General features: G+C 36.6%; 1 protein-coding gene across 1 annotated transcript in view; it reads left to right on the forward strand.

The window, feature by feature from the left end:
• LOC138710444 (BRCA1-associated ATM activator 1) overlaps positions 1–13,537 on the forward strand; it is a 53,792-nt gene that overhangs the window by 28,458 nt on the left and 11,797 nt on the right. The window contains exon 6 of the mRNA XM_069841343.1: positions 8,411–8,615. Coding sequence (XP_069697444.1) covers positions 8,411–8,615 — 205 coding nt within the window. The remainder of the gene's footprint in view (positions 1–8,410; positions 8,616–13,537) is intronic.

Genomic DNA, 13,537 nt, shown 5'->3' on the forward strand with positions numbered 1-13,537 from the left:
TATATTGCCGTACAAGTGAACTCAATTAATATTAAATAACATGCTTCTGTATGAAATCGATGATTATATGGCAATAATTACATTATAAATACAAAACGGCTATGTAGGCCGTATTCAAAATTAAAATCGTTAATGGTAAAATTACATAAAATGCTTTAAAATTATTATAATCAGAGATAATAGTTGTCCAATTTGATGTCTATGTGGATTTCCATAATTTGGTGGTAGCTGGATGTGACAACTGTGGGGGAAGAAAGAATCGAATGTAATGTCTATACACAGAATTACAATGATGCACATTACCAAAACAAAGTGTACATACATCTCACAATGTTATTATTGCCATGATCTTAATAAATCACATGAATCTATTACAGAACATCTCGTGTAGAGATTTTATATGTACGTAAGCGCACGGAACAGTTGTCTATTAATTAAAAGTTTGAAATTTTATAAGGCCGGATTTCAAAATTAATAAGAGAAATATAATTGACTATGTCTTGGGTTGAAACTGTATAAATTTAACTTACTATGATGAGTGTAGTGGATGTGTTCTTGTAGTCACTGAAGACAGAAGGCAACTGTTTGGTGCGCAGCGTGTACAGGAATTACATAAACTATGTCACAGCTGATGGTGGAAGGGGGGAGAATAGTGGTAGATTGAAAAGCCATCATATGTATTGTGTGCGTTCAGATTAAATAACGGATTATATAAATTTGGAATATGCTCATTTAGAAGAGGAATACCTAATTTTAATGCCCGGGCTATATGAAAATCTTCTGCTGCAGTGATATGTGTACAATTATTTAAGGGGAGAATTACACGTAATGTTTCATTGATATTGGTTAATTCGTGACCATTCTCGATAAGATGGGTCGCGAACTTAGATTTTCTCCTGTTGTATTTAAAATCTGCGACATGTTCACTGAATCTGGTTTTAAAATTCCTACGAGTTTGTCCTATGTATTTCTGAGGACAATTTTTGCACTGTAGCATATATATGCCCCTGTTCTGATGCTTGTCGATTATGTTAAGTTTATTGGGTATAATATTATTGAGTTTATTACTTGTTCGGAACGCTAGTTCAATGCCATGTTTTTTAAAAAGGTTATTAAGCTGGTTGGAAACTTTACCAAAGTATGTCATAGGAACTCGTTTTTTAGGTGTAGTGGATTCAGTTGCTGAAAGTGTAGTGTGCTGGTTGTGTAGCAACTTGCTTTTTCGTTTTTGAAACAGTTTATTTATTTCTTGCTTATTAAAGCTGTTGGACCTTGCTAATTCTATGATATAAGTGAACTCTTTGTCGAATCGTTTTTTACTTAAAGGCACCATTAATAGTCTATCAATGAGGTATCTGAATTTACTGAATTTGTGTGTCTCGGGGTGATTAGATTCTTTATTTATGGTATGATTTGTAGAAGTAGGCTTTCAAAAAATGTCAAAAATTTGTCTTGGAATTCATTACAAATATATGCAAGTCTAAAAATTTATAGATCAATTTATGGCTTGTTCGGAAGTGAATGTACATAGCCAAAATAAACTGACAATAGTAGCTCAATGGGTGATATTTTTGAGAGGACTCGGAATACATAGCATAGTCAAGATATTTTTTGCTGTTAAGAACTGAATGTGGCTTTCCCATGTCAGGTCTGTATCAACCCAGATACCTAGAAATTTTGTGTTTTTAACTTCTTTAATTATGGTGCCGTTAAGTGTAATCTGTACAGGGTCTTGCAACCGTTGTTGATTGAAATTCATAAATACTGTTTGATTTGCATTTAATTTGAGCTTATTATCTTTTAACCATTGCTCAAGTGTTTTGGAAGTTTCGTTATTATTTTGTTGCAAGTCACTGTTCCTGTAGTCATGTAGTACAATGTTTGTGTCATCTGCAAATAATACTGTTTTGGCTGGGCATATGGTTAATGGAAGGTCGGTTATGTACAGAAGAAAAAATACTGGACCAAGAATAGATCCTTGAAATGTAGTAAATGAAATGTGACAAAAAAAAAACTATTGAGATGTGTTGCTTGTTTAATGGAGAGTAATTTACTAATATTGCTCTAAAATATTTTGGAAAGCTATAATCTCCTGAAGTGGAAAGAAGTCCATTTGAAATCGACTGTAATGAGGAAGAAGAGACAAGAACAACAATAGGGGATGGTGGTGATGATGTTCGCTGTGGCTGTAACAGTAATGAGAATGAGGACCATCGCTACCATTCTATGTAATTTTTATGCCATGTAACCTTTTATGGTTTCACTTCATCCTTTTACTTAGAATGTTGCAATGTTTTGGTCTAGTGAGAGTTTAATTTGATTCATGACTTCTGTTATGAGTTCAACAAAATGTCCCTTAAAGTGAAATGAGTTTAGGAAAACATTTCTGTCAAATCCTATATAATTCATATGTATTTTGTTTAATGTTGCATGATCTTCAAAATAATGTATTATACAAGTAGTTCATGGTGTTAATGTGAAGAGATCCTATCTTTTGTTTATTGTCGTATATTTTGTCTTACGGTTCTCGTATCAACTTATTTATAGTCCCGTCGCTCTAATTTTTGGCAGCCAATCGCATTGCAGATAGGCTAAATTTAAACGTGTGCGTCTTGTGATTTGCTGATGAAGACGTTATTCATTTCTTAAGGCTCGATAAATACTTAATATAATCGCTCGCTATTTTGGCTCTTTCATTGGTGTTTGCAGAAAGCACACGAAGACATTATTTGCTGCTCAATTATCTGCTGAATTACAGTGCGTGTGATTTATTATCATAGGAGCTACGACATGATAATGTTTAACGGTGTGGCAAATAGATTCCTCGTATGGTAGCTCGGCAACGAAAGAACAAAAATGGCGAACGATACTACCTACCTAGACTTTATAGAGTCTTCACTTCCTAAGACGTAAGCAAAGAGGAGGAGTCACACCGGGAATAACAGCATCGCGACTATAGTTTACATTGTTAATATGAAGGGATTCTGTCTCTTGACAATGTATTTAGTTTATGTTGTTAATATGAAGAGATTCTGTCTTTAGTTCAATCTCATATTTATTATAGTTTGTTGTTTAGTCAACTGTCCGAAGACAGGTTTGGACCTCATAAGTGACACCAATAAGGCATCACTCATGGGGCAACTAAGCCAGGAAATAATGGAGTAATATACCATAATTTAAATTTTTTACATTGTGTATAGTGTGGCCCATCGAGGTGAAAATGGATCACATTTCTGCTATCTTTCTGTAATATGTAGAACCCGAATTATGCAAGTAAAGTATACACGCACACACACCTGTCATATCTTGGTGAATTTGAGATGGAGACATTCCCTTCTTTGCTGCACAGGCTCAATTTCTCCACTGATGCAGCACCTCCTGCTACTCGAACAGCTGCTACGAGCCAACGGGGTTATGTATAGACTTACAACTGTGTATGTAGCCATAACACATTTCAGTTATTTGTGTGTCACAAAATAGAACATTTTAGTTCAACTAGAAATAGGTCAGGGCTGCAGCATAGGGATTAAACCTCGTAAATAAAATTATGAATATATTGTAACTTTTAATTCAAACAACAATGTGGTTTTTACTTCTAAACTTTAATAACATACCCGTCAACAATGGGTATTCCACTCAACATAGCAACACAGTATTCGTTATTGCACTCCACAGACGACAGTGACAGTTTACGTGGATTATTGAGAGGAACAACAATGTACTCCAAGTCTCAAGTAATGTTCACAAAGTACTATGTACAACAGTCTTGTGATGGTGGCTAATAATTGCGAGCGAGAGCTATTTTATGCCCGCTGCGCGTGCGCGGAGCTCTTTTACCTGTAAACATTACTAAAGGATGTATAGATCTTAGAACACAGCGCATCATGACGGAACGGAAGCGCTTAAAGCTTTCAAGGAAGAGTGGAAGATACAATATTTATGCTTCGAACATGGTGATGAAGTCCAGTGTTTGTTGTGCAAAAAAAAATATCATTTGAAAAAAAAAAGCAACATAAAACAGCATTATGAGACGCAACATGAAAAAAATATAGGCATTATTCAGGAGAAGAGAGAAAATAAATTCATTTCGGAATTGACATCGAAGGTAAATTAATTTACATTTGGGTCAGTAGATTGTATCTAGATTCCTTTTATTTCTTTATTTTAAATGTATTGTTGATGTTTTATTTGTTGCTTGTTTCTGGATATTTACTTTTATTAGACTACGTGTTTCTTTAATTTAGAAATAATATTTTATCTTTGATTGCACTTTAACTTATACTATTACTAAGCTCAAAATGCTAATTCACTTTTATTCCAATAACTATTTTCAGGATTTTTAGCAAATATGAACTAAACATTTTGAAAACTTTGATGCAAGGAGCTTTTTTAGTAACGACAATATGAAATATACTTAAAAATATAGTTTCTAAACTATTAGAGCTAATTGCACCAAATTTTGTACAGATGATATTATTATAGATCTGTTTATATAGTTTAAATTTCACAAATTTTGGCCGAAATTGTGGAAGTTTTGAAAGTCGTACATATCCCCTTAAATGATTGATCCCAAAAATTACGATGGCTCTCAATATCTTAATTTAATCAATTTGTTTTTTCGTGTTACATGCATCTCACAAATCACTCTAAGAAAACTCATTACATAATCACGACTGGAGAGTAAGGACTACATTTTCACAATCACACAATCAATATACTCTATTTCAATCAATATTGCCATTATTATTTTTTCAACAAATACTCAAAAGTACTTAGAGATCACACACGTCGAGCAGGTAGACCCTATTAGTTTCTCCTAGCCAATGAAGTGAAGTATTTACGTAATAAATAATTGCTTTTAACAATAAAATGTTTTACATACAATTAACTTTTCCTATTTCTCTTTTTGTTCCTAAAAAACCCTTCCCTTTGTGATTTGTTTATATATGTACATGTATATTAAATAACTTAGTAACTAGCCCTATTACATAGCCAGAAATTTAGTAACGCAAGTTATTGTAATAATTGCTGCCTTTATTCGCTGCATGTGCATGTACATCCCTGTTGTCTATGTCACGATACTACGTAGTGGGTGCGCTATGTGCTCGTGATCAAGGTCGAGCTCTTCTACCATGATTGGGAGCTAATATCGTCTCATCCCTGATGTACAACAAAACTGTCAGTTCTCAGTTCTTGGCTAGTTCTTCTAGCTCACTCACTCAAGTTCACGGTGCACTTTGAACCCAAGACTCCCGGACGCATTGCTTCCGTGCGGATGCTGCTGATTCACAAACTAACTGGCTGTTCAAACTAAACTGGCTTGACAGACTCTAAGGCTGCTCGCTTTTATTTATTAAGTCACACATTCTCGAATGTACTGTGTCCCGAAGTTTCCCCAAAAATCGGCTCGAGACGTTTCTCCACTTCCGCCGCAGTCGGCCTCCTTCCCTTCTCACCCCGCACAGCAGCCAGCATCTCGCAGCTTTCCCTCTCCTCTCCTCTCCTCTCCTCTCCTCTCCTCTCCTCTCCTCTCCTCTCCTCTCCTCTCCTCTCCTCTCCTCTCCTCTCCTCTCCTCTCCTCTCCTCTCCTCTCGCGCTTGCCTTCCCGCGCTCCCTCCCTCCTGCCAGACGTGCGCTTGACTCCCGAGGCAGTGAGAACTTTCCAGCACGGTTGCCACAATATGTTAATCTGAACTTATATTAATTATTATTACTGCAGTTGCTATGAATAAGTGTGTGTGTGTGTGTGTGTGTGTGCGTGCGTGCGTGCGTGCGTGCGTGCGCGCGCATGTGTGTCCCCCCCCCCCCTTCTTGTTTTCCAATATTTTGATGGATGGTCCATAGTGGCCTGAAGAGGTGGGGTTACTCATCCTTGTGATGTTATGAGTTGTGAGGCACGCCATGTTGGCCACGTTTGGAATGTTATATTTTCGATTTAGAAGTGCAAGTGCAGTGGTTGGCACAGTTTATAATATTAAATTTAATGGAGATATAAACAATATTTTATGCACACTCAGTAATATGGCAGTCCTGCTAATCTGACACCCCTCTGTACAAGGAATAGCCAGATTAGCAAGAGTCGACTATGTTTCTTAAGTTTGTTGACATTCTGATTACGAACATTTCTGACTGATTTAGGGGCATGACCAAACTAGAATTTTTAAATCTGCTTGATCCAAAACTAATTACTAAGTTGAATGTTTCCCAACAAAGATATAGGCTATTTAACTCTAAAGTAGACATTGTGCTTTGATTTTGCACGTTTTAGAAGTGAATTACTGGCTGTATTCATATTCTGAATTCTGTGACATTGTAAGTAATTTTCTGAAACTTACAAAAACTATATAAATGGACATGGACAGTACTGCTGACCAGTTCCTCAATAGACAGTTCATTTTCGGCTGTTACGAAAATAAAAAATTTCTTAAAGAATAATCAAAGTCAAGAAAGATTGTCTTACTTATTCTTAAACTGATGTCGAAAGAAGCATTCTTTGATTGTGTCATGACATCTTTGCTATTAAGGCGAGAAGGACAGAGTGGCATTATAAAATATGAAATAGTTTTATATCTGTATTGTTATTGGTGGTGGCAGTGGCGGCTTAATCTTCAATTGCATATTAATTTTCTGAATGGACTGGAATAACACTAAATTTTGAAGTGCAGAATCGTCCAAAGAACAGTGTATCAGTGTCATTGTAGACATTTATCAAATAAAGACTATTTAAATATATTTTCCAAGGAGTAAGAAAGATTTCTCAACATTGTTATAGTATGTTGCTCCTAATCCAAAATAATTCTTTTGCCAATGGTACAAGGAATGCTGTGTCCCTAGATCAGTGATGTCAAAGCAGCGCATTTTTCTGACCTTGACGTCATGTGCAGGCATCAAGCGCTAAGTATGGAAAGAGGAAGGGTTGTGAATATGAATAAGCAGCCTGTTGGATCAAGAAAACAGTGGTGCACAAACTTCAAACGGAACGTGAAATTTTATGTCGTAATTTTTATATAGCTTCTTTCTGTTTGATATTATCTATATTGTCTGTAAAACAAAAGTAATGACACCAATTTCTTAATATTGCAGTTGTGTTTTAAATGGTAATAACATAATAAAGAGTTAAGAAGGAATATTCACTTAAATTCCATAGTAGTACAACTATACTGTACTAAATGGGTGAAACACATCATTCATAAAGAAAGTGATATCCCAAAAAAAAAGAGCTGAATATGACATGATAAGTTGGAATTGATATTGATGGTATCTTTAACCTTATAAAATTAATCAATAAACTAATCAAAACAGTATTACAGTACAAACCAAAGTTACCTAGGTGCTGTATATGTTTTAAGTGCAACTAATATTCCATAACAAAACTCTTATCGCATTACGCTTTTATGGTGATATTTGTGCGCAACTTCCTATCATCAGAATATTAAATTATTTTCTCGAAATCTGCCCAAGCTATAGAGCTGACATTTTTGCAACACTTGAGCACATATCTTCTGTTTATGATGTAACAGTAGTTGCTTTGTTAATTCATTTCCTTACAAACACTTTCCATGCGAATATTTTGAAAATTTTCAATGCACTATCTTCAGTAATATGTATTTACGGTATATTATATTTACGAAAATATTCTTTCAGTACCTGTAAGGCTACTAAATAAATAGGCCCATATCTGAAAATTTTATTTTTCTATAAAAAAGTTGAGAAAGTATTTCTTTCGAATAAAAAAAAAAAACAAACTTGTGAAAAATAAGCATTAAAATTAAAACTTACATTCTTATAATGCACTTATACTTCTCAGACAAATCTAAAAATTAACATGGATACAGTTTTAATAAGTTCTCTTCCCTTCATCTATTGAATCAGTGCTGGCCATCCCTGTATATATTATAGCTCGATCAAGCGGCATATACTACCTCTTTCGTCTGTCTCTTTCCTTTCTGCTGTAAAGCGCTCAGGCCCTCCTGAGCTCTAAAGCGCGCACTTGCTCCTATGGGCATCAATTGGCATGACTGCCCTAGATCATTGAAAGGTTGCTCTAGTTTTAACCAATTCCATAAGTTAATATCATCGAGACTCAAAGTAGTTGCTGAAAGAGATGGAAAAAATATCTCTTAAGAATCTATCAGATAAAATTTCTCAATTTTCTCTTTCGTAGATTCTGAAAGATGGGTGTATCTGAACAAAATATAATGTAACTGGTTCTGACATAAGCTAAAGCTCTATTCTAAACGTTTTGATGTTGAAGAGGACAACGATGACGACTATGACTTGAGATTAGTGGTGAAGAGGCAGCAATGATAGGGAGCCAATGATGATGTTGACTACAAAGATATGATGGGTATGGGTATGACAAAGATTTTGATACAGGTAATCAGAATGTTATCCTTTGTGTGCTTTGCAGCTTGCTGTTCAAGGACTACAGTTGATGCAAGCAGCTATCCAGAACTTCATGCCTCCAAATCTGGCTTTGCTGATGAATACTCTGAAAGATTCCAGTATCGATCAGCTAGGTCCTATATTGCAGAAACGTCTTCATGACATGAACTGGGATGTGCGAGATAGTGCCCTGGAGGTATTGCAGGTTGTCACAACCATTGCAGAGATAAGTAAGTTGCAATAGTAAATATTCTCAAATAATTAAACAGTTCTTGAAATATTGCTGGATTTAAAAGTGTTATATTTGCATAAAAATTGCTATACAATATTTTTGTGCCAAGTGTAAGTTTAAACTGATCTTCAGTATTATTGACTTTAATTCACAGAAGAAGTCCACAGTATTCCGGACACTGATTTTCTTGAGCTTCCATGAAATCAATGTATTTGGGTAAAAAAAATATTCACTCAAAACCCTGTCTATTGGACGTTAATTTATTTTCAAATTTTAGCTTTCGGATTTTTTCTACACCTTATAAGCCAAATGCAAATCGCGGGTGCTCGTGTAAAGGGGGTTAAGTTGATTTGGCTAAATTGGAATAAGTATAGATTTGAACTATCCACAATTACTTTCCTCTTGTGTTAAAGGGGTTAAGTCATTCTTCCATATATGATGCAGTTACAGTGCTCCATATTTTGTGACAAAAGGGTTTTGTTCATTACCAAAGGAGAGAAGTTTACAAACCTTGCAATTTGACTTAACCCCCTTTACACGAGCACCCGCGAAATATGGTTGATATCCTTTCAGAGGTATTTGGGTAGAGGCATACCAATCTTCACTTTTCGTATGGTTACTTTGATTACCAATGAAATGTGCTAGTTTAAATTTCATTTAAATAACATGTGCTACAATCTAAAAATAGGTTTAGCATTCATTGTTGAATGAATACCTTTCTGTGGACACCAGAAAACTTCATTTGCTGAAAATGGATAACCTGCATAACCTACAAATAGATAGATGAGTATAATTTCTTTGTGTACGTGTTTTTTGTACAAATGACTGTTCTGATGCTGTCCAAAAATATATCTTAAAAATACACTTTTTTTAGTTGTTTAATTAATAATCCTGTATCAATTACTTGGTTATTTATTGTCAATGGGATTGGTGATAGCAAGATGATATTTGGCGAGGTAGATCAAGGTTTTGTCATAGATTACCTGACATTCGCTTTATGGTTGGGGAAACCTCGAAAAAAACCCAATCAGGTAATCAGCCTAAGCAGGAATCGAACCCTTGCCCAAACGCCTTAAAAATAATGATTGGTCATATGGGCGTTTCAGTAATTAACGAATAGTCTGTGCCAGAGATTTTAAATATATCTTTCCAGAAGGACTTTATCTTTATGCATATACAGAGTAAAATTAGAGATAATGATTTTCTGCTTGTTTCTTTCCATAATGAAATAAAAGTAAACATATACATCGCATGTATGATTTGAGGCTTTCTCGGCGTTGGTTCGCTAATATGTTTTCGCGGGATATCAGCCGAGTTAAGATTTTGGAATGCTCCAAGCTTTCGACTGCTATCTCTGCAGCCATCTTCAGGGAAGTGATGTCCGAACAGAAAGTCGAAAGGTTATATAGATGTGGCTGTCTCGGGTGAAACGGAATTGGTTGGCGGATCGGCCAATCCGGGGCCGGGAATTGTCATCGCTCGTAAGCTCCGCCCCTCCCGGGATTACTGCGTGAAGTTTGGCGGGCGGCGAGCCCTGTCCCGCCGGTTGGAATCGGTTGCCGTCCTCGGTCCGTGATCTTCATGACCTTGATTGTAAGAGGGCCTGAGTTGGTCTAAGGCCGGTGTCCATGCCTGACTGAGCTGGAGTCCACTGTCTCTGTTAAAGTTGTTTTTCTCCAGCTTGATCTCTATGGCCTCCTTGATTGTACGATCCCAGTAGTGGCTTGATTTGTTAATGACCTTGGTGTGGTCAAACAGTATTTTATGCTCCTTTTCTATGCTGTGTTGCGCCACTGCAGATTTTTCCGGGTAATACAGCCTCAGGTTCCTCTTATGTTCTTTGATTCTGTCTTCTATTGTGCGGCCAGTCTGCCCTATGTATACTTCGCCACACTCGCATGGAATCTTGTAAATCCCTGGAGTCCTTAAGCCTGAGTCCATGCGAGTGTGGCGAAGTATACATAGGGCAGACTGGCCGCACAATAGAAGACAGAATCAAAGAACATAAGAGGAACCTGAGGCTGTATTACCCGGAAAAATCTGCAGTGGCGCAACACAGCATAGAAAAGGAGCATAAAATACTGTTTGACCACACCAAGGTCATTAACAAATCAAGCCACTACTGGGATCGTACAATCAAGGAGGCCATAGAGATCAAGCTGGAGAAAAACAACTTTAACAGAGACAGTGGACTCCAGCTCAGTCAGGCATGGACACCGGCCTTAGACCAACTCAGGCCCTCTTACAATCAAGGTCATGAAGATCACGGACCGAGGACGGCAACCGATTCCAACCGGCGGGACAGGGCTCGCCGCCCGCCAAACTTCACGCAGTAATCCCGGGAGGGGCGGAGCTTACGAGCGATGACAATTCCCGGCCCCGGATTGGCCGATCCGCCAACCAATTCCGTTTCACCCGAGACAGCCACATCTATATAACCTTTCGACTTTCTGTTCGGACATCACTTCCCTGAAGATGGCTGCAGAGATAGCAGTCGAAAGCTTGGAGCATTCCAAAATCTTAACTCGGCTGATATCCCGCGAAAACATATTAGCGATATACATCGCAGTCCACCAACAGTAACATTATTTATTATGTTGTCTTAAGTTATTTCAGTAATCAAGCCAAATAGCTCTCTTCCTCATTATACTACATCGATCTAGCACCTTATCCACTTGGCTATGGAACTCGTTCTGGCTGTGGTTTCTTACATGACGATTTGTAGGGACCTGAAAATTTCGCATTTGTGAAATCCGCGAATTTTTAAATTGGGGTAAAAAGTATTTTTCTTCATCTGTAAAGTGATTTAGCATGATTTTCTAGTGGAATTAAAAGTGCGAAAAAATGCGAATTTCCTATGGTGTGCTCGATCACTTTAAACATTTCAACTGATCACAACTAACCACACACACGGACTGAAGCTCTGAAACTGCATGCACAGCTTGCCTGAGGACTGAAGAAGAAAAAACGCATGCGCAAAATAACGATTGTAGCGATGCGACGGCTGTAATTGAAAACGGAATTTACTTTAAGAACACGCCTCGTATGTACAATTCGACATAAATTTTTATAAAACAAGCAACAAGTAGTTCATCATCATCATCATCATCATCATCATTAGGGAGCGGATGTTGATGGCCTAAAAATCTACTTAAAAATGATTATTAAAATGCCCTTAAACCAATGGAAAAATGACGTAAAATTAAAAGAAAATTACATTTAAATATTACTCAGCGTACTCGCACCACAACTTCTTAAAAATTAGTCACCTTGTTGCAATGACTGCCCTGCAAATCTCGGAGAGAGGAGGCAACTTCCTGGAATTTGGCGAAGATAAAAGAGAAGAACATGCAACAAAATGGAGGGTTTAAGGGAAAACTATAGATTTTAATGAGGTTTTACAATGTGTTTCAATCAGGGGTGATCCATGTCAGTGCCTTCATTCTCCATCTTCTCCTTTCGCACTTCACTTTTGTTACCAGATCTTCCAGGTGAGGGAATGTGAATGACATGAGTGCAGTGTGCATTCTTGCAATCTTTGTATTAAAAATACTGTCTATTACAGTAGACATCCCTTCCGAACCATGTTGAGGACACAACGTCCTGTCCAGGGCATGGTGAAAGTTTTCTCCCTTCCAAACATAAATTCTAAAGACACTCTCGTATCGACAAAAGAACAGTAGCAGTCAAAGTCCTCACTTAAACTAAGCTCTGCCAAGTATTTTATATTACTTCCGTTGTGTGAAATGAAGCCTTCATTGGAATGAGGGATGGACTTTAGAGTCTGTTCCAAACTATAAAACTCATACTTCAATGTTATTCACTTATTCAGTAGGTAATTACTACTGCCTATTTGCTTAGAAAATGATTTAACAGACCTATCTGTAAAGAAGAAAGTAAAATGCATTCCAAATGATCTAAAAGTTTTTCAAAATATTAAAAATGACCAAAAATGCGGAAAAAATATAAAAATGACCTATTAGTTCAAAAACGTCAAAAAATGCAATATAAGAAATTACTCTTTTACGTTGATATTAACATAGAAAGGATTTCTATATTAATAGGCATCGTCCTAATGTGAAAAATAAGAAGATGACTTTTCATCAACATCCGCTCTCTAATCATCATCATCATCATCATCATCATCTATCCATCCTTCGATTCATCAATCATCATCCGTCCTTTCTGTCCTCAGAGCCTCGTAAATAGTTACTCTGTAAAATTTATAATGAGGAAGTATAAGTTTTACCATTTATAAATCTTGTGATCGCAAAAAAAATTATTACGGAATATGTATTATATGTCTTGCTCGTGTTAAATTTTGCCGTACCTGGTTAACATGTTTCGGCCTGTTGCACTAGTCGACAAAAATGAACTTTTTTTCTTTCACAAGAAGTAAAATAACATTTTCTAGAAGAATATTTCGTGCTGAATTCAAATATAATTTCAGTTTTTCCCCATCGGGCAGGAGTTTTTTGTGATATTCATTTGAATTTTTATAATATTCTAAAAAAATCTGTAACTAGCTATCTAACTCAACATTATAACTACTCATTCTGACTTATCTAGCAAGTGGTAGATAGTGATTTTCGGGCGTATTTTGCATCTGGAACGTCTCTCTTCTTGGTCCAACAGTAGTCAGCCAGCATATTGGAACTTCACTTGCCTTGGTACTTCTTTTCCATAGTAGAAATTTGCTGATGAAAACGCTCACCGTGCTCATTGCTGACAGCTCCAAGATTTTCGGGGAAGAAGTCGAAGTGAGAGTCCAAGAAGTGAATTTTTAAAGACATGTTGCATCCCATAGCTTTATAAGAATGCAGAAGATGTCACTATGTCACGATAGTTTTCTGCTTTATGGTTTCCAAGAAAGTTGAAACATAAACTTTTGAAAGACTGCCAGGCTGCTTTCTCTAGTGG

This window comes from Periplaneta americana, chromosome 12 (genome assembly GCF_040183065.1).
Source record: "Periplaneta americana isolate PAMFEO1 chromosome 12, P.americana_PAMFEO1_priV1, whole genome shotgun sequence".
NCBI lineage: Eukaryota > Metazoa > Arthropoda > Insecta > Blattodea > Blattidae > Periplaneta > Periplaneta americana.